The sequence below is a fragment of the Natator depressus genome, chromosome 15 (assembly GCF_965152275.1).
Source record: "Natator depressus isolate rNatDep1 chromosome 15, rNatDep2.hap1, whole genome shotgun sequence".
NCBI classification, from domain to species: domain Eukaryota; kingdom Metazoa; phylum Chordata; order Testudines; family Cheloniidae; genus Natator; species Natator depressus.
Genome location: NC_134248.1, coordinates 11,319,593 through 11,340,146, shown reverse-complemented (window position 1 = coordinate 11,340,146; position 20,554 = coordinate 11,319,593). Strand labels below are relative to the sequence as shown.

The following is a 20,554-nucleotide window of genomic DNA, read 5'->3' as shown; positions in this document are numbered from 1 at the left end:
ACCTAACTTTTCAGTGTAAACCAGTCCTGAGACCATGGAGACAAATTCGCTCTCACCTCCTAAAGATAAAATTCCCAGGTCCTTGGGAAGGAAGTTACTACAGTCACCTTGCAGATAGACTCTCTGCCATCAGTATCACCCTGTCATCCTTCACACAAGCACTACCTTAAGACTCTTCCTGGAAGTTTAAGTTAATTTGTGCTAAGCTTCCACTTGGGAATTCCAGCTAGTGGAGATAAAATTGGAATGTGCACATTCCGAGAGGAAAACCAGATTTTGCCTCAACATGAAAATCCACTTTCATTCCATTCACATGGATGCAGAAGGAACAAGATGAAATTGCTTACAGATAGCCAGTGGTTTGAGGGAAGTGACTTCATTGTAAGAGGTATTTGGAGCCATTTCCCCGCCATGGATGAATAAACTTCTCCTCCCAAACTAGATTAATGGTTCATGAATGTTGTGAACATAGAGATGCTCCCAGCTTGGGGAGCCGCAAATCCTTTTCCCTCATGAGGGGACAGAGCTTTGATATGTGCAATAGGCCCTGACAATTTCATTAGCAGGAGGAGACTCTTTGTGCCTTAAGATACACAGTGCATTTGTTATTACAACCTCCAGACCTGGGGCACTGTAACAGTTACACCCTCATAATGGTATGCATACACTCCACCTGCAGGGCATCAGAACAATGTCTTTCCTTCAACTGATAGCCTTTGGCTTTCATTAGCTGTAAGCATACCTGGCTCAATGATCAAGCGGGTGGGAGGGAAAAGAGCAAGTGGTGACTAACAGCAGAGATAGGTATCAGCAACGCACTGCAGGAACATCTGGTCTGACACCAGCAAATAAGATCCTTCAGAGTTATCCCACCTCCATGTGCATGCCTGTACCAATGTGAAAACCTAGAGCTTGATTACAGCTTTCGACAAGTAAAGCTCCATGATCAGACTTGCACTTGAAAGGAAGACAGTAATATTGGAGAGGACAGGAAACACCTACACAGCCACTTAAAAGTTACACCCAAGTGTTGAAAATACCCAGCAAGGTCACAATTCAGCGATATTTTTCCTTCCTGTAATTCCCCAGTTTCAGTAAGAGCAACATGGCTGCAGCTCCAGGCAGTGCTGGATCCACTGTTAAAATTTAGGCTGATATAGCTACATCATTCAGGGGTGTGAAAAATCCACACCCATGAGTGACCTACATATGCTGACCTAACCCCCCATGTAGACTTGATGGAAGAATGCATCTGTCAACCTAGCTACCATTGCTTGGGGAGGTGGCATTTCCACACTGAGGGAAACACCCTTCTGTCACTGTAAGTTGCATTTACACAATGGGGTTATGCTGGCTATGGTGCCATTAGTTTTATGCCACTGTAGTCAATGCTACAGAGGCGTGGCCTTAAGGAGGGGGCATACAAGGTGCTCCCCTACCTTCCCCATACTGATTTAGCAATTGATCCCAACCCTACGACAGTGTGATTAGCAGTTTCTACCAGGAAAGAGGAACTCTGGATACTGCTGTTGCAACAAATCCATAGTAAAGGGAAGGTGAAAGGGGGTGGAGTCTGTAAGCAGTCAGCTCTTTGCTATGTGATTAAACAAATCTGGGCAAGATAAATTTGCAGCTGAAGGCTCAACACCCCACTCAGAACAATGAGGCAACAATAAGTGTGTCAGGTCCCAGAGAGACAAGACTTTGTTCAACGGTGCTAACTGGCTGCCTCAGTCATGAATCATTGTTGGCAAGAACTACCTCACTGAGTAACACACCACAACGCAGCCCCTTCTGCCACCATTACACTTTATATGTTCTAACAAGGAAAACGCTTAAAGAAATCTGAAGTCTGAAAATTTGTACATAGCATAGTGCTAGTCACCAGAGCCAACCCTTTGACTAAAATCATGTCTTTGGCCAGGCTACAGAGGCACCATGTGATCCTCAAGTCCCCAGTTAGAAAGATTAAGAGGGGATCTTTATTCATGCAAGACAGTGGGACAAACTCCCCTCCATCTCGCTTGATGTGCATTAACTTTAGCACTGTTCGTTTATGGGTTCATCTTTCTAGGTCACTACATCCAGAAGCAAGGCTGATTTCACTTTTCTGTTCAGGATATGGACAATGGGAAGGTCTAATCCCAGATTTACTTTTCTCCACTGTGTTGAGAGAATACCCAAAACATGACCCATTCCTCAGGGACTGGAAACTACCACAGCTTACACCTGATCATGTCCCCCTTGCTGGCTGGCTGCTGCTAACCCCATCAAGTTCAGGCAGGTTCTCTTCTCACTCCATCAGGTAGGATGCTTGAGCCCCTGGTAAGGGAAGCAAATCTCCATGAACAGCTCTCAATCAGTCCATTTTTCCTGGAGCTGCAGACATGGGGTCATATTTGCCAAGATTCACAGGGGGTGGAACTAGGGATGCTGCTTGAAGCAATTTCTATCATATAGAGGGTTTACGGTTTGATTCAATGGCTCTCAGCATCCCCTCTATACAAATTGATCCAGCATCCCAGACGAGATTCTTGATTTTTGGACATCGTTAATGGCGAGGATACTTATCCAGTCCTGCAGTGGCAAAGTAGGAGATGAGGGCTACAACAATCCTCTAGGCCTAACACGGGAAGGTCTTCACTGCACATGTGAAAGCCCCCCATCCCCACATCAGCTGATCAAAACATGTTCTTGAAAAGCACAGCCACTTCTCCACTAAGTGTGAAAATGCAACACTACTGGGGTTTAGATGAACAAGGTTGGGTGGGGGCAACACAACAGGCTGCCAAGGGATTAGGTGAAGCCAGTTTGGATACTGAGCTCCCACAGGTTAGGAACATTGTGGGAGCAGCATGTTCAAACCCCAAGGGAAGAGACAACCCTCCAAGTGTTCTAGTGACTGATGGAGCAACAATCTTGATGAGTATCCAAGGGAGTTGCAACCATCCCTACTCAGAGGGAGGGTGCCATAACACGGGCCTTATGGAAGGGGAAGAGCTGGGGTTCCTACGGATCCCCGAGCCTCCTAAATTTTTTCTAAAGCAATTCAAGAGGCTTTGATGCTGCCTTTGCCATCACTTACAACCATGACATGTGAATAGAGGCTTTAAACTGGTAGCTCCTACCTACTCATTTAATGATGCCACAGCCCTGCATTTAAAGGCATTGGAGCTGCTTCCATGGCAATCATATAATCAAGAATACTAAACTACAGCTGAACCAGCAGGCAGGACAGCCAGACAGAGAAGAGTGTGCCACTCCATGCTCAACTCCCTCCCTTCCCCATCCATCATTCCTAAGACTCTAAAGAACTTTTCTAAAGCCACATTAAAATGACCATTTATTGAATTATTTTACAAAATATATAGTCCTTTAATAGCTGCCTCTGGAAGGCTGCACCTTTGTTTACCTCACATGGGAGCGAGGGGGAAGATGCAGCAAGAGAATCAGTGGCCCCAGGAGGAGGGAAGGTTTTACAAATGAAGCAGACACTCACTGATGTAACTGACCTGAATGCCCAATCCCCACCATAGCCCATTCAGTCCCTATGCTTTAGGCATACCTCCCAACATTTAAAGTAGTCAACGCAGGATGAGTTCTGCCTCCAGGAAGTAGGAACTGCAGAGTAAGCCTGCCTCACCATCACCCCGCAGTGCCATTCAAAGCCCAGCTGCCCATTCCCTCCCCATCAGGGGAGCCAAGGCAGGCCAAATCAGAGCAGCACTGTGACCCCATGGGCTGTGGCTAGGTTGCAGTGCATGGAGCAAGGAGCCAAGCCCAGCCAGCCCCACAGGACAGACACCACTTCAACTGTGATGTGGGTTTTGTGAGTCGAAGTGTAATAGTCACACAAAACTCCGGAGGTCTGCTTTAGGTCTCCATGGTACTTGGAAAACTGGTCACATCTTGGTGTGGATCTGGGTGTTACTGTGTCTGTGCTGCTGAGTTCTGTAACTGAGCAGGCACAGATGTCAGAAACTCTCACCTGCAGTCAGTTTGGTTTTTGGGGGATGCTAAGTGATTCAGACTACAACAAGAAACCAACTTGACCAAGGGTGAGGGTGAAGATTCAGCACACAGGACAAAGTCTCCTTTACATCTAAAAGGAAGCCAGTATCTTAATGAAGAGAAACCTCACACTAGCACTGAAATGGCTGCACCCTCTCAATAAAGGTCACTAATGGAAACCCTCATGGATCATCAGGTGAGATAGGTTAACCATACACCAGACAGGGTGCCCAAATAGAAAGTGTGAAAAATCAAGACAGGGTGAGGGGTAATAGGTGCCTACATAAGACAAAGCCCCGAACATTGGGACTGTCCCTATAAAAATCAGGACATGTAGTCACCCTTACACTAGGTCTACATCTCCAAAGATGGGGAAGTGAAAGAACTGCCATGCTGAGAAAAGGACACAGCGTTTCCCTAAAACTTAAAACTTCCCTAACCACCTTCTTACCCAGGACCTAGCCAAAGCACCAAACTGGCTAATGCCCCAGAAACCTCCAGGGCAAAGAGACAACAGAAAGCATATCTAAGGTGCTACAGACAGAAGGCGGGGCATAGAAGCTCAGCTTCCACATGCACCTCTCCCATGGCACTTCTTAGGCACCAGCAATTGGAGCATGTATTTGTGAATAATCCCCATATATCCCTTATACTAGTATGACTCTACATACTGTTAGACGGCTATGGCTCTGACTGCACTTCCTCCCAATGGTAGGAAATGGGTTTTTAGAAGCCTGCCTGTGAAGTTAGGTCAGTTGTGTCTAAACTGGCCTGCCCTTGTTCCACATGAGATAGGAACTTCAGTCTTGAGGATTTTAAGACCCTTTTAGCAGAGTTTTCCCAGGCCTTACTGGCCAACATAACTGTGTTTGAGGGAACAATTTCAAACTTGGCTTGCTAACATGGAGAAACCAGTGCAATCAAGGCCTTGCTCTGCAGCCATCTTCTTCCTCAACCCGGAGTCATTTAAATGGATTGAAGTTGGACATTCAGATAAACAAAAGGGGTTAATGTAAGCAAAACATCTGAGATAAGAGCTCATTCCAAGATAACCAGGCATTTACTGTTACTAGTTGCCTGCAAAACACTTGATTTCATTCATTAGATATGGTCACACCCTGCTGCCTATGGATTATGTCACCTTCCCAAACTCATCCCAGTGAGGAGCATATGGCACTCACAGAAACTCATATTCTGTGTCATTCCCATGGACACACACTGTCTCCCTTTCTATACATCAGGAGCTTTCCATGAAATCCTATTCTTTCTGGCTGCTGCCTGGAAGACAGTGAAGAAGCTGACATCTATGGTTTGAATCCGAAAGGGAGCCTGCCAGCACACACTTGGGCTGTGCACATAAGCACAGTATTACTGAACAGATATACACACATGCCACACCCTCTTATCAATAAGAACATGTATACAGATTAGTTTTCAAGAACTCTGCCCAGTCCCTTCCAGTTCACAAGTCATAGAGCTCCTAGCTTCAAGCCTGCTGCTCCCCATACACAAGCAGCTGAAGTTCATTCTGAGAATCTCGAACACAAGGCACCTAGGACGACATTACAGGGTGCCAAGTGGAGGCAAGAACCGGAGGGAAATCATCCGTGAGAAAAACACTTACCGAAAGGGATCCTTGGGAGTGAAATAAGCTGGGACAGACAAGTAACTTCCCATCTTCAAGTACTGGATAAACCAGCTCAGTTGCAAACCTGTCCAACTGCCTCTGAACAACTCCACTTGGCCAGCATGGCAGCTGGAAGGTCTCACTTCACCTTGTGCTGATTCAGGCTCCTCTCCCCTTTCTGAAACTGCTTAAGGAGTGCCAGGTCTCTCAGACACTCGTTTCTTTTCAGATCCTTCCTGGCTCCCATGGCTGTAACCATCTCCTCCTTCTCCACTCAGCAGCGATTGCACCCTTGGGTGGGATAGCATAACCAATAACCTTACTAAAATTCTGACATTCTTGTGCAGGAGCTGGTAGAGTTTGCAAGAACGAATTGCTGTCAAGTTAGTTTTATCTTCTTTGGTTCCACCCCTGAAGGTGCGAGAGGAGGAGGAGGAGTCACCCTTCACAAAACGAACATGGGCAGTTAGAAGCACCGAGGAAATAGACCCTTTTCACAAGGGGTGGAGCTGTGATCTAACTCCAGAGAGAGGCTATGTGACAGACACCCTGAAAGGTCTGGAACTTCTGTTACAATAAAAGCCAAGTGTATGAACACAAAGCTCCTCTCTCAGTACACTAATGGTACTGATACTGAAGTCAAGCAAGGGCAGTCTCAAATGCAGAGAGTTAAGCCTCTGCTTATATCAGATAAATGCTAATCAGTTTCCTAGATCACAGTGGAGTGTGCGCATTCCACCCTTTACAGTCCCTCCAACCTGCTTGTTGATCCTCTGCTGCACAATGCCCTTCACTCTGAGGAAGGCTAATCTGCTCCCAAAGATACAGCCTCAGAGCAGAAAGAAAAGACCAGGCCTGGCAGCTTAACCCAGCCCAGGGCTCCTGAATGGCAGTGCAAGATGTAACATTAAGACAGGTCAAAGACTGGTTAATCTGAGAGCAAACAAGTCACTTGATCCTTGACTTAAAGCTGCAACAGCTGCACAGAGAACTGCTTCAACCTGCTCGGCCTTGCCCATGCCACTGACTGACCAGTGGACAGAGTTCTACTCAGAGCCCTGGTCTACCCAACACAAAGCACTGGTGTTTGTACAGTGCTCTGTTGAGTGGCTAGCCTGTTACACATGCTACTGCTGCTATTAGCCCTCCTCATATTTGTGCAGTCAGTAAAACCTGCCATTTCTCACAAGAGTCTCAAAACCCTGCCATGCACCAGAGATGAAAGTTCCCAGATTTGCTCCAACTGAAGGTCCTCCATCTCACACAGCTGGCACTCTGCTCAATAGAGGCACTGGCTGCAGGTTTGACAGCTGTGGCTGGCTTTTCAACTCCATTAGAGAGCCAGGCACTTAATTTTGTAATGACAAGATACAGCTACATTTATGGGAAAAAAGAAGCCTGTTTCTCCTACTCAGTTTGATTTTTAACAGACTAAGACAGTGAAGAGAGAACCAGGACTGTGAAGCCTGAAGCAGCCGTCAATTCTGATGCAGGTCTAATTCCTTCTGACATTTCCGACAGCTTCACTGGAAGCAGCAATGCTGTGAGTCTGTGTCTAGGAATGCACTCCTTTCTCCCACATACATTGTATGCTGAGAGTGGGCCAGTGCTCACATCCCAGTGCCCCCTTACTATCAACGCCACACCACAGAACAGGCATCACCATGGAAAACTGGAGAGCCCCTCCTCCCACTGCATATCACCTTCTGACAAAAGCAGCCCCCTTAATGCCGCTGTCATGGACTGAACCCCCTCCATGGTCGAGTCCATGTGACCCCATAAATCTCGGCTCTTCAGACTAGACCTTTGAAGATCTGATCCAGAGATGTGATAAGCAGCCTACTAGTCTGTGAAAGAAGCCAACAGATAAAACCCAACTTCAAAGTAATAAAAGGCACCCAGACAGCTAAGAAACTGGGAAGAGATTTTGTCTGGGGTTTCCTTAAAGCCAGGGGACATATATTCAATCTTATCAAGAAAATAATTCTACTTTTGAAACAAATGCTGGCCATCAAGCAGCAGCAGTTACACTCCACCCACTGAATTCTGTGAACAGAGTTACTTCCCTTCTCAATTGTTTTATCAACCAATTATGAACATGATAGCTCTGATAAAAGGGTTTCTCTCAAAGAGGTGTTAATCTGTTTTTTACGTCTCAGGTTTTAGTTCTGAACTCCTGGCCAGAACCACCAATCTTCCCCAGGTAACTTTGCAGCAACCACTAATCTCTGCTGGACAAACAAGTGGCACTAAAGGTGAACACACAAAAAAGTCAAGAAATTCCAAAGTTAACATTCCTACAGCTAAATTAGGTGGGCCACCTAATGTGGGGTTTTGTGGCAGGGGCCAATATTTCCAGCTTGTGCATTTAAAATGCACAACTGAAGTCTATAAAAAACACAAGACTATTTAAGATCCTAAATAATTCACATAGGTGGCCTTACAGTGTGTGTTTGCAAACTGCATCTTCATCTGGTTTTGGGAGGTTGTCATGAATTCTGTGTTTCTCCTGCAAGGGTTAGGGACAGAATGCACTAACAAACTTGCCACAACAGGGGCTGCTTTCTTTACAATGCTTTTAGACATTTGACATTAACTGTTGCAAGAGAAACAAAGAAGCCTGAACTCTGGCCTTGACAGGTAAAAGGAAAACTTCCATTTACAAATTAATTCCACTTTAAATCACTTTCCAGGCTCCCCACTGGTTCATTTTAGATTTAGGAACTCAAAACAGATTTTTATATTTCAGGGATGTTTTTGTTTGGTTTTTTTTGCAATTTAACTAACTATCTTGGTGTATTTAAAGCAAGCTGTATACAGATAATCCTAGGGGTTCTGAATGGCAAGGGATTACATGCTGCACATTCTAAAATGCTCTGGGGTTTTTAAAGTGGCACTTTAGATACCAGGGATGGTAGTGAACAAGGCATGGACTGAGACTCCTCAGCACTTCCACCATCCTATAAGATACGCAGATCACTGTCGATGCACAGAGGGGCACTTCAGTTTATTCATGGGACTGGTAGGAACTGGGGGAGGAGGAGGAGCTCTAAGCAGGCTTGCCATCTACTGGGGAGGCTGTAGTGTGCCTTTTTTTTCCTTGTCCTGGAGGCACTCCAAGTATCTTGATGCAGACCCAATGCCTCCTTATACTTCCAAGGCATTTACAACACAAGATGTGCCTAACAGGGGTCATATTGTATAATGGAAGGTCTGATCGCAGTGATCAGCTATTGAAATATTTCATCATGTATCTGAGTGAAACTCCTGTAAGCAGTCATACCTCTCAAACTGTACAAAAACGGGGAGTGAAGTACTGCACGTTTACTATGTTATTGCCTATTGCTTCTAACTTTAAACCATAACCTTCTCAAGCCATGAGTGACAGCTCCTCATAGGGGTACACAGATAAGCACGATGCTCGAAGAATGAACATCTGAAATAAGCAGCAACAGATGGATCTCTCTCATCACCACCACCACACACTTGCCTAACTCAGAAAGCTTAAAAGCTTCCTGAATGTATTTATCTGCATGCTAAGAAGCAAGCAAGAGAAATTCTGTAATTGTCTATTAGATGTGTTTCTGGGCACAGCAACATGTCCTTTGTAAACAGTGCACATCGCTAGTAACAAAATGTGCACTAACCTCACTGGCCTCATGCTTTAGGGACTTCCCAACCCATAGCTTTTGTCTATTTAGATTAAATTCTTCAAGCACCCCTTTGTCTCATTTGTTTGTAAACCACCATGCACACTTCGGGCACAGTCAGTAATGACTTTGATAATAATGCCCTGGAAGACAACCTGAACTAGACAACTGAAAATAAAAGCTCAGAATGGAATATCCAACTCTACCTTATTTAGAGTGGCCACCGAGATCTTGCAGCAGCTACACCCTCCCTGAAGAATTCTAACTATTCAGATGACAGACCACCTGCAAAGTGCTTCATTGTTTTTTTAACCCCAATGAAAATTCAGGGCAACCTGTGGGCAAACAAGCACTTAGGAACGGTTTCTCTCTAAATCGGATAGCCAGAGTGAGATTCAACAGCTAAACACCTCATCCACTGCCCAGACATCTCTAAAGAGACACTCCCATGAGGATGACTGGATAAAGCATTGACCTTTCACCCCTGGAATTCTACCAGGAGTTTACTGTAACTGCCAGAATATGCAAGGGGGTGGAAGGGAGGAAGAAAAGAGAAGAAAAAGGACAAGAAGCGGGTAGAGATGAAAAATGATGCATTTTGTAACTTCCTTTCATTACAAAGAACATAATGAATCTCAGCCCTAAATGTATCTGCAGCACACACAAACCTGGTAGTATTCACAAGTAAACAGCAAAAAGAAGGCCAGAGGAAGCGTTAGATATCTGTCCCACATTTTAAACTGTATGCTATATTCTTTAGTTTGAATCTTTATCCCACAAAATGTAGCACATTAGCCTTGGAGCCATCTGAAGTCCTAATCCTGTCCACAAAAAATTTAAAAAAAAATTTTTTTTAAATCTATTTGACCACTTGTCAGTGGAGGGCAAGCAGATTTTCTTGGAAAGCGTGGAGTCTTAAGTCAATTGCTGCTAAATTTAAGCACGCACTTAAAAGTTTCTACTTCCATGATGCAGTGGTGTCTTCCTGTTTCATGTTGCAACTTTACACTGCTCCATGGGGTAGCTATGAAGTACAATGGAGGAAAGCACCAGACTACCACTCAAAAAGTGAGGTTGCAATACAACTCTACCCCTCAGCATGGTCACAGAGGTGTGTTGCTGTCCCCAATAGTAGACAGCATTAAGATATGGACACAGTTAAGACAAAATTGTGCTCGGAGCTTCCCCCCCCACCCCGAACTTTCCTGAAGGAAGAGAGTCAGAGAGACTACAGCACACTGCATCCTTTATCACAACTGTTTCTCTTTCAAACCACAGAACTCATTTCAGATGGCCAGCTCACCCCTCACCTCTGCCCCCCATTTCTGATCACCCACTCTCATTCAAACACACCCAATATCCCTATGGCAAACATAATTCTTTATACAGAAAAGCAATATCAGTGACGTATTTTTAGCTTTAGTAGGATATTTTCAACTAGGAACAAGGAAGAGAAACTAGCATCAAGTAACCAACGCAGGCCATCAGTAGCCTGATGTTTTATCTACTGTCTATCATAGGGTGACCTACCTACCTTAAGGTGATACCATGGAATAAAGTCACACTCTGAAGGCAACAGAACTTGCGTCTCTATGTTGCTAGGGTAGGAAGTTTAATTATGCCCAGACACAATTAAACAGATTTTCCTTCCAGTAATCCTATTGATGATAATTCAGACATAAGCATCAGCAAGAAGGGGACACCACTATGCCTATTCAGACACTCCTGAAATTTAAAGGAAAGCCTGACAAATGGAAACCTGGGCAAGACCCCATATGGCCATTGCCCACGGGACTGAATCTCAGTGGTGGCTGGGGACATCTGGAAGCAGAAACAGGTGAAAATGGCCTCATGCAAAGGCATATTTAGAGTAGACAAATGCCTCTCCTAAAAAATATCAGCAAATAACTCAGTAGGTTCAAGCCAAAGCACTAGCTAGCCAACAGACACAATTTAAGATGTCCAAGATACATGTCAAACAGGAACTTATCACTTTCCTCTCCAGCCATACCTACAGAAGATACAGAATCTATGGACACAGCCTTTGCATGCTATTCAAGAAAGGAGGGAAGTGACAAAGTTTAAATCCTCAGAGATGCACACGTGTCAGTGGCTACCAGCTTGAAGTGTTATCAGAAGGCTAGCCTGACTGAGGATAAACAAAGTTAACGGGCCTGGAGAGGTGCCAATCTGCATGATGGGAAATTATGTGCCAGGCGAAAAAGTCAGCTAATCCACAGGAAGCCTGTAAACAACTCTCCAGAAGAGCTGCCGGAACTCTCAGCTACCAGAGTCTTCCTTCCAGTAGAGGCCTTTTAAAGTTTGGCATTGGGATATTAAACACAAGATTAGAGACAAGCTGAGCTGCAAAGCGAGAAGAGAAAGGGCGAGTCAGTCAATTAAACCTGGAATTTGTTGTTTTAGCACACAGCCCCACCCTGGAACAAGAAGAAAGGGAAAGGCAGTTTCCTTGATTGTAGTTTCTCACAGTGTAGTGTAGGTCAGCACAGTAGCTTAATCAAGTGTTGTAGCCAGTCAAGGGAACAAAGCAGTAAGGGAAGCACAACATCAGTTAGACCCAGTGATTTGATGCATGTCACAGGACAGGAGAGTTTGGCATCTGTTGTTGGCCTGGTATGATTAGACTCTTCACTAGGAAATCAAGCTAGTGCACAGCACAACATCCTGCCTTTACTTGGACTCGTGCAGCTCCACTGAAGGCCATGCAGGCTGCGCAGGTGTCACTAAGGGCAGAATTTGACTGTCTCCATCAGCCCATTATGAAGATCATGTGGTTCACATCTGCAACGACATCACTTGAGAGCTGCCCCACATCTTGCATAGTAGCCTGAAAGGTCACATAGCAAAAAGCACTTAGACAAGTGTAAGCTAAAACCTGTATTCAAAGTTAGTTTACTCCAAGGAAGCCCTACAGGCATCAGGTAGAGAAGTCTTTGCTTTGTGATGGTGCTCTGTACCGTCATGCACATCTGAGTTTGACTACTGGTACCAAGTTGGCAGGGGCTAAGGGAGAGGAAGCCTGAGTGCTTAACCCCAAGGTTGTTTTTGAGTGTGGACAAGAGAAGACTAGAGTTCTGGGACGTTTGTCATCCAGTACCTTTGACCTGACATTATGCCACTGAACCCTAGCTCTCCAGTGCTACGGTATTTGACAAAGTATTAGTTTCCAGTATTTGAAAACTGGGAGATAATTTTAGTCATTATTTAGATTAACTTCTCTTATGACCTGCCAGAGCTAGAAACATTTTGAAAGCCCAATATGTTTTTCTGGACACCAGTAACCAGAACGTAGGATCTTTACTTTAAAAACACAGGACAGACACTTCTCCTGGCACATATCACCCAGCTCCCAAACCCCCCTTTCCCTGGGCACAGACAAAATAAGCAAGGGTGAAAGGAAAAAGCCAAATGAAAGCTAGAACCTTAAGAGACAGATCAACAGCTGTTATACAACTGCTACTCATAGTGGAGTCAGCAGAAGCTGCATGTGTTCAGAATCAGGACCCCTTAGAAAATGCAACTAATGTAGCAAGAATTGGATAAATTGCTCATGGAACAGATTACATGCATGAAATCCTGCTGCCAAGGAGCAGAGGATTTCAAAGGCCTCTTCACTCTCTGCTGCTAGCAATGTGGCCAAAGGATATTATGGCAAACTCTAGATCTAAATAGCTTGACAGGAAGAAAGTATGTTTGGGGAACTCAAAACCTTCCTGCACATCAGCACCTCTCCCCACCAAGCCTCAATAGCTCCCTCAAGCCATAGACATATGGCAAAGAGAGGGAACCACAGCTACTCAAACTGCCTCAACCTAGTTCAATTGGCACTACCTTGGGATGTGGCTGAAGAGAAATATGTAGCATCTCACCTATCTGCTTCCACCACTAAATCAGAGTTTTCATTTTTATTTTAATCTTAGTTTGTGTGTTGTACATGTGTAAGCAGCACTTCTCCAGATTGTTTCAAATGGCTATTAGAATTGCAACCTAGTTTCAAAGTGCTATGCCAGCATTAGAATATAGTAGTGAGCAGGAGCACGTGATCATTCTGCAAGATTTTCCTGAGTTAGGCATAAAGGTGGCATAAAACACTGCAGCCAGTTTAAACCCTGTAAGCATCAATACTCAGCATACAGGCTAACACACTGGTGGATGAACACAGGGAAAAAGTAATGTCTAAAAACAGGCTAGATTTAACCTACCGGAAGCAGGAGCTGTGCCAAGCTTCATTAACAGTCCTATACAGTCGTTCACCAGCAGCAATGCTGTCCCCACAGCCCAGACATCTCCAGACCTCGTCACCTACACACGAAAGCATAGGGTTATTAGAATGGCTATCAAACAGCATAAGCTCCCTTCATGCTATCAGGCAAGAATTCCCATAACCTCTGTTAGGACAATCCTTGAGTTACATGTTCAATGTCAATTCCTCCATGGATAGAAAAGTAAAAGCCAGTGCCACACTCTGACAGCCAACCCTAGAAAATGGGGGGCATTTCCAACTGGAACCTTAACACACTTGTGCACATTTTTGTCCAAAGATCTGTATGCCTCACTGTCATGGCCATCAGTGTCATTGTGCTCTACAGTATAAAGCAGGACTCTCAGCAAAATAAATCAAGCAGTCACACTTGGGTGCCTTTCTCCCATGCACAGAAATGACAAGGACAAACTGGTTCAGTATTTCAGCTCTTACTCAGAAGCGTTATATGCTATTTTCTAGCTACACAGAGCTCTTCTTCAGGAACTGATGTTGGTGTCTTTCCCCAGCAGAAGTTGGTCCAATAAAAGATATTACCTCACCAATCCTGTCTCTCTAATATCCTGGGACCAAGAGAGCTACATCACTACTACAAGGCATTTATACGGCCTAAAGACAATTCCAGTTGAAAGCGGCAACTGGGTTTTGGAAAAGATTAACAAATCCCATAGGCTTACTATGTCCTGGGGTTACCAACCCTTCAGAAGCAGCTAGAGACTGCCAGAAGGATTTTAAGGCCTCTACTAGAATAGCCATGATGATATGACAAGTTCCCAAGAAGTTTACAAGCTTGAACAACAAAAGGATTTTAAGGATGGGGGAGTGTGTGCTTGGCGTAGGAGGACAGACTACTTCAAGTGTCGAGGGCAGCATGGCAGTCATGAAGCTAGGACTAAAGGAAACTAAGGAGGAGCTGGTGGGGGAGGTTCTGTGGCCTGTGATGTGCAGGAGGTCAGACTATATGATCATGATGGTCCCTTCTGGCCTGAAAGTCTATCCATCTATGAGGCAAACAGATGATTGGGAAGTGAGAGCAAAGTTTAGGTGGTGTCAAGAGTGTGGAAGGACAAGGCACATAACTGGGCAGTTCTAAAAATGCACCTTTTTTCTACCCAAAGTTTTCTTCAATTGAGGTTGCATGGAAATGATATACTAAAAGAAAGAACTCACTCCTCGTTAACAAAGCATTGATCTAAAAGGCCAAACTTCCAATTTATGAGCAGCCAGTTTTAAGAGAACAAGAAAGCCCGACAGAAGCTCAGTCAACCTCACCACCTCCCTGAGCAACATGTAACAAGAGTTGGCTCCTGTTCAGGGTCACCTGTTAGCACTGAGTGTCTGCAGCAAATTAGAACTGGGCAGGGTACAGCACTGACATATGCAATGGCTTCCTGGGGAGCAAAAGCCATTTCCAAATGTCTTTCTACAGTTACCATCCTCCGTGCATTCATAAAGAGTGGCCAAGGGAGCCAGAGTTTCTGCTCAGTGGATTAATTTTTCTGGGACTCTCAAACTGCAGGTTCCTTGTTTGCTCAAGACGCAGAAGCAAAGATTCCACTCAGGATCCCCCAGCCCCAGATTCAGCATTAATCACTCTGAAGGACTCAGAGGGCTAGAAACTAGGATGCACATGCATCTATTTACAGGTTGTGTTTTCCAAATCTTCAAGATACTGCACTTGAGACATAGATCCTGGGTATAAGGCCACAAACACTGCAGGGTTTCTACTCTTCACTAGAAACTTAGAAAGAAATTTAATGCCTGAAATCCATCCTTCACATGCTTAGGTAACCAGACCAAGCAGAACAGAGCTCCTATGTTACTTTTCTCCTCACGTATGATCAACTCCAGCAGAGACACTCCATTGTCCAATGCTGAAAGGAGAACACACTGGTGTGTTTCAGGATTCACAACTGAAGTCTCTTTTCAAAACAACCCCAGGTGTCAGAGGGAGTCAGGTTTATTTCCTCATCTTGTCAATTCTTTGCCTGGTTCTCCAACATCAAGGTTTGGGATGGAGATGAAGTTGCCAGATCAAACTCTCAATCTCCACAACAACCCACGCACGTTGAGAAACGCCTGTCTAGAACAAGAATGAACAAAAGACTATATTTAGCCGTTACATAGCTCTTCAGAGTTTGAAAGCACTGTATGACTGACTAGCCAACTCCTGTATGAGGACAATTACCCTTGCTTTGCAGATGGAGAAACTGAGGCACAGAGACAGGAAATAATTTGCACAAGGCCATAGAGCAAATGCGTGGCAGAACTGAGATGCGAACCCACAGTTCCTGGCTATTTCCCAACATATTCTATCTACTGAACTATGCTGCACCACACCAAATGCTGGAGGAAATCACTTTAAAAGAGTTAAGTTAACCCAGCTGCCATGAGACTACAGAGCCTAAACTGACATTTTGAATGACAGCATCACTCAATGAGCCCAGATGCCACAACAAGCAGCACACTTTACATCACTGAATAAATTGCTTCAGGGTCAAGCCTTTTTGGTGATCCTCTTGCCCAGCTGCAATTAACCTAAAGGCTCCCTTGTCTTTAAATGCTTGTGATGAGTGGCCCCACTGTAACTATTCCCTCTCAGCACCATTAGATGGTTCATGTCAGTGAAATTTTAAAAACACAATCCAAAAACACGACAGTAGTGATTGGGGGGGTTGCATTTCCAGTGTCCCAGCTTTCCTTTATGCTTTGAAGAACTAATCTCTATTACCTTGGTGTCACACTGCTTGGGAGATCCCACCCTCAGGGTACTGTTCAAAAGGATGATTAGAAGCACAAAAGCAGGAGCATGACACTAGGCTGCAGTTCCCTTAACAGTGTCAGCACTAGAAACCTCCAACATCCCAACAGCTGCACTCCTGGAAACAGAGTGGCAGTGGGGATTATGAAGGAGACTGAACTGTTCCAATTTACTCAGGCTGATAAGCTCTCTCATGAAACACTATGGCGCTCTTTTGCGAGTCCATATTGGACAAGGCAGCTCAATTGCATTCTCAGCCTTGCTCTTTGGATCACATCCAATAGCTAGGGAATTTTCAATCACCAGATATGAGAAGCCAATCTAAATAACCTGCCATGGACCTCTAGGCATAGTGCATTCTGCACACCTCAGATGAAAAGGTCAACAACTTGCTCATCAAGGACAATGAACAAAGAATCTGTGCATTCATGACAGCTCAAGAGCTAGCAGTTAGTTTCTATTGCACCAGGTAGAAACAGATGAGTAGAGTTATCCTGACAACCTATGGCAAAGAAAGAACCTGGAAGAGTAGACAAGGCAGGGCACCACAATGGAGAGGAGCCAAGACTAGAAGAAAAACCTGATTCTATAGACCATTAATTAGACTTCAATAATTATTAACATTTGCTCTAGGTACTCTCCTCAAGCACCCTTAGGAGAATCGTTCATTGAAGAACCTCTCCCCCCTAAGTTGCTTATGGCTTTTCTAAATATTAACAGATATTTAACTCAGTTTCCTGGCCTCATCCTCAGCATTCGTAATGAGACAGGAAGCTGCAAGGGATAGGAAGTCACGAGTCTCTCACCCTTAGTGCAGAGATCAATATATGTACACGTCTCTAAACTTTTCAAAAACAGCAGCAATGTAACTCAAGCCACTAACAAGACCCGCCCTAACAAAAAAGGGTTTGCTAGTTTAAGTGACACTGTCCATACAAATTGAGTCAAGCTCATCTAAACTACAAATGTATCACATAATCAATTCTTCCTCCAGTTAGCTTTGGCTCAGTACCATAAGCTTCTTTACCCCTTTCTGCTGGAATATAGGACTCCAGTTGACCTTATTCACAGATACTATGTTGATCTAAAACCCAAAAGAAAGCTGCAGAAGGCCACAGCCTCTGCTTCATTCACTCAGTATAGGAATGCGTGTTTCAGTTTCCAAAAAGCCGAATGCATGTTCCAGAGTAAAGGGTGAGTCCCCGAACCCATGTGCCTGAAAACTTACACATGAGGACAGGGAGCAAAACCGCTCAACTTGCCCAAAAATGTAAATAAAAATGTAATAGGTGAACTAGTTCTGGACCCCTGCCTTCCTGTTGGATAAAACAGTCTCTGTGATTGATACATATTCTTTACATCCAACTCCCTCTATTTAGTGCCATAAGCATACAATGTACTGTACAAAACAGAGCCTTCGCTCCGAGGAGTTTAAAGGCACAAGTTACCACACTGTTTGTTAACAGTGACGGACAGTCATCCAAAAGGCTGATGCAGGACTTTACAAATTCAAGTAAGTTCTCAGTAATCACCTCACTTGCTAGGCAATGTTAAACAGCTGTTGCATTGCAGTGGCAAGACTACACAATAGTTTAGGAAAGCAAGTGAAAAATTCTGTATTCAGCTGAAGCAACCTCTTGTTGGCTTAGGTATCCAGGAGAAACAGTTATGATGAAAAAGACAACAGAAGTATGTAATCAACAAAGTATGTCATTCAACTCAAATTCCCCCTGGACAACAAGAATGCTGCTGGGTGAAGGAGCAAAGGAAGTGCCTCACTGATTAGCAGTGTACCCTCTGCAGATAATCTGTAAGGCTAACCCTCAACAAGAAAGATGGTAGCTGCAACGGAATATCTCAAAGTGAGAGGAGTATAAAGCATGGGTGGAACCTCAACAACAAAGGACCCCATTGGGATTTTGCATGTCTAGGAATGCAAGTCTCTGCGTAAAGAGAAATCAGACACAATAAAAGACCACAACTGAGTGCCAAAAACAGATTAGTCTGGATGCCTACACAGAGAAAGAGAAAACAGCCACTTGTGGAGCACGGGGACAGAAAAGCAATTTACAATGCGAGTCACCACTGAATTTTACTCTTTCTTTCAAGCTTTCCGTATGACTGCCAGGCCAACATATCTCAACAGATCTGTCTGAATGCCCAGCTCGCTATGCCTGCAGGACAGGTTGGAAAATCCTGCTGAAATTTTCACCAAAGCTTTAAAAAAAAAAACTGTTATAGATCAAAATTTAAGACCAAGAGGGAGTTGCAATAACCAATGAAAGAAACTATAAAGATTCAACAGCAATTTTACATTACCAAGGGAGATATTTACATAGTCTTTCAGCAGAAGTAGCACTGTGCAAATTAAGCCTCAAGTTGATGCCCAGGTTCCACTGTCCAGAAAAGGATGTAAGAGACTGGAAAACAAAAAAATATCTGCAGTCTCCGCCACTGGAGAAAAGCAGGGTCACTCTGAACTTACATGTCAGCTATGACATGTGCAGCAGTTCAAGGAGCTGCACACCCAGCCTTTAGCTGGGTTGTTATTAGGCACAAGCTTATAAGTGACTTCCTGATACCATGCATCCACTTCTGTGTCAGGCTGTTCTGCACTCAGCTGGCAATTCACAGCCTAAACCCAGTCTCTCCCACCCACCCACATCAGTGTGCTCATGATGGAGAAAAAGCAAAAACTTATAGCCCAGCACTCATACAGATGGCTTGGCTGGCCCTGTCCACCAAGCCCTAGAGTTGGTGTGTGGAGACTATAGGGAGGATGTGAGGGGAGAGGCTTCACCAGGACTCCATGGAAGGGGTATGGAAGGGGCTATACCCTGACTATAGGGGGATGTGAGCAGAGAGGCTACGCCAGGACTCCAGGGAAAGGGCTATACCCGGACTCCAGAGGGATGTGAGGGGAGAGGCTGTACCCGGACTCCGGGGAAGGGGCTACGCCAGGACTCCGGGGGGATGTGAGGGCAGAGGCTGTACCCGGACTCCGGGGAAGGGACTACGCCAGGACCCCGGGGGGATGTGAGGGCAGAGGCTGTACCCGGACTCCGGGGAAGGGACTACGCCAGGACCCCGGGGGGATGTGAGGGCAGAGGCTATGCCAGGACCCCGGGGAAGGGGCTATACCCCGACTCCGGGGGGATGTGAGGGGAGAGGCTGTACCCGGACTACAGGGAAGGGACTACGCCCGGACTCCGGGGGGGATGTGAGGGAAGAGGCCGTACCCGGACTCCAGGAAAGGGGCTACGCCCGGACTCCGGGGGGGATGTGAGGGGAGGGGCTACGCCCGGACTACAGGGAAGGGGCTACGCCCGGACTCCGGGGGGGATGTGAGGGAAGAGGCTACGCCCGGACTCCGGGGGGGATGTGAGGGGGAGGCTGTACCCGGACTACAGGGAAGGGGCTACGCCAGGACTCCGGGGGGATGTGAGGGGGAGGGGCTGTGCCACAGTCCCAGGACAGAGAGATTATGACACGACCCTAGAGGAGGGACAGTGGGGGAGAAAAGAGGGGCGCAGAGCAGCGGCCCCAGCTCCTCGCTAGCGCCTGTTGCCTGGGGCGAGCAGCCGCCGGCAACACCTGTCCCCGCTGGGGCGGTCCCGGCGCGCAGAGCGCTCAGCCCCTCCGGCAGCCCAGCCAGTGACGGAGCCGCGCCCTGCAGCGGCCCGGGCCAGCGGGGCCAGACACCCCCAGTCCCAGGGCGGGGCGCGGGACCGAGGCAGCGCAGAGACCGGAGCTCACCTGGCGGCCCCTCCATCGCCCGGCCGGGGTCGGTCCCCTCAGTGCGGCACGCAACCAAAGCACCCCCACGCCTCCACCGGGTCTCCAGACCTCACCCGCACATGTGACGTCAGCCTCTACGGAGCGCTGGGTGGGTCATACCGCACCTGGCCCGGGGGGCCTGCAACGCCCGCCCCGGGGCAAACACCGCCCCGCCCCTTCCCTGCCGCGGGCCAATCACAACCCCGCCCACCTCTAGAAGCCCCGCCTCTTTATGGTCACAGGCCAATCCCCGACCTGCCCATTGATAGGAACCCCACCACTTCCGTGCCACAGCCCGCCCCCTTTTCGGGTGTGGGCCAATCACAGCTCGGCTTCGTCCGCTCCCACCTCCTCCCTAACTCCACACGTGCTAAACCAGCTGGGAGATTGGGGGCGGGACGTGGCTGCATCCTATCGCCGCCGCTCTCGCTCCCTGAGCTGGGGAA

The 20,554-nt window shown here is 46.2% G+C and overlaps 1 protein-coding gene across 5 annotated transcripts in view; it reads right to left on the bottom strand.

The window, feature by feature from the left end:
• The window catches only part of LIMK2 (LIM domain kinase 2), a 42,235-nt gene extending 22,028 nt beyond the window's left edge, over positions 1 to 20,207 (bottom strand). The window contains exons 1-2 of one of the 5 annotated variants that reach the window (XM_074973307.1): positions 20,088 to 20,207; positions 13,512 to 13,611 (exon numbers count right to left, since the gene is read on the bottom strand). In XM_074973307.1, coding sequence (XP_074829408.1) covers positions 13,512 to 13,611; positions 20,088 to 20,103 — 116 coding nt within the window. In that variant the 5' untranslated portion in view covers positions 20,104 to 20,207. Of the gene's footprint in view, positions 1 to 5,635; positions 6,044 to 11,693; positions 11,820 to 13,511; positions 13,628 to 20,087 lie in introns of those variants that run through there. The other 4 variants (XM_074973305.1, XM_074973303.1, XM_074973306.1 and 1 more) reach the window with 4 other exon arrangements.
• Between the last annotated feature and the right edge of the window lie 347 nt (positions 20,208 to 20,554).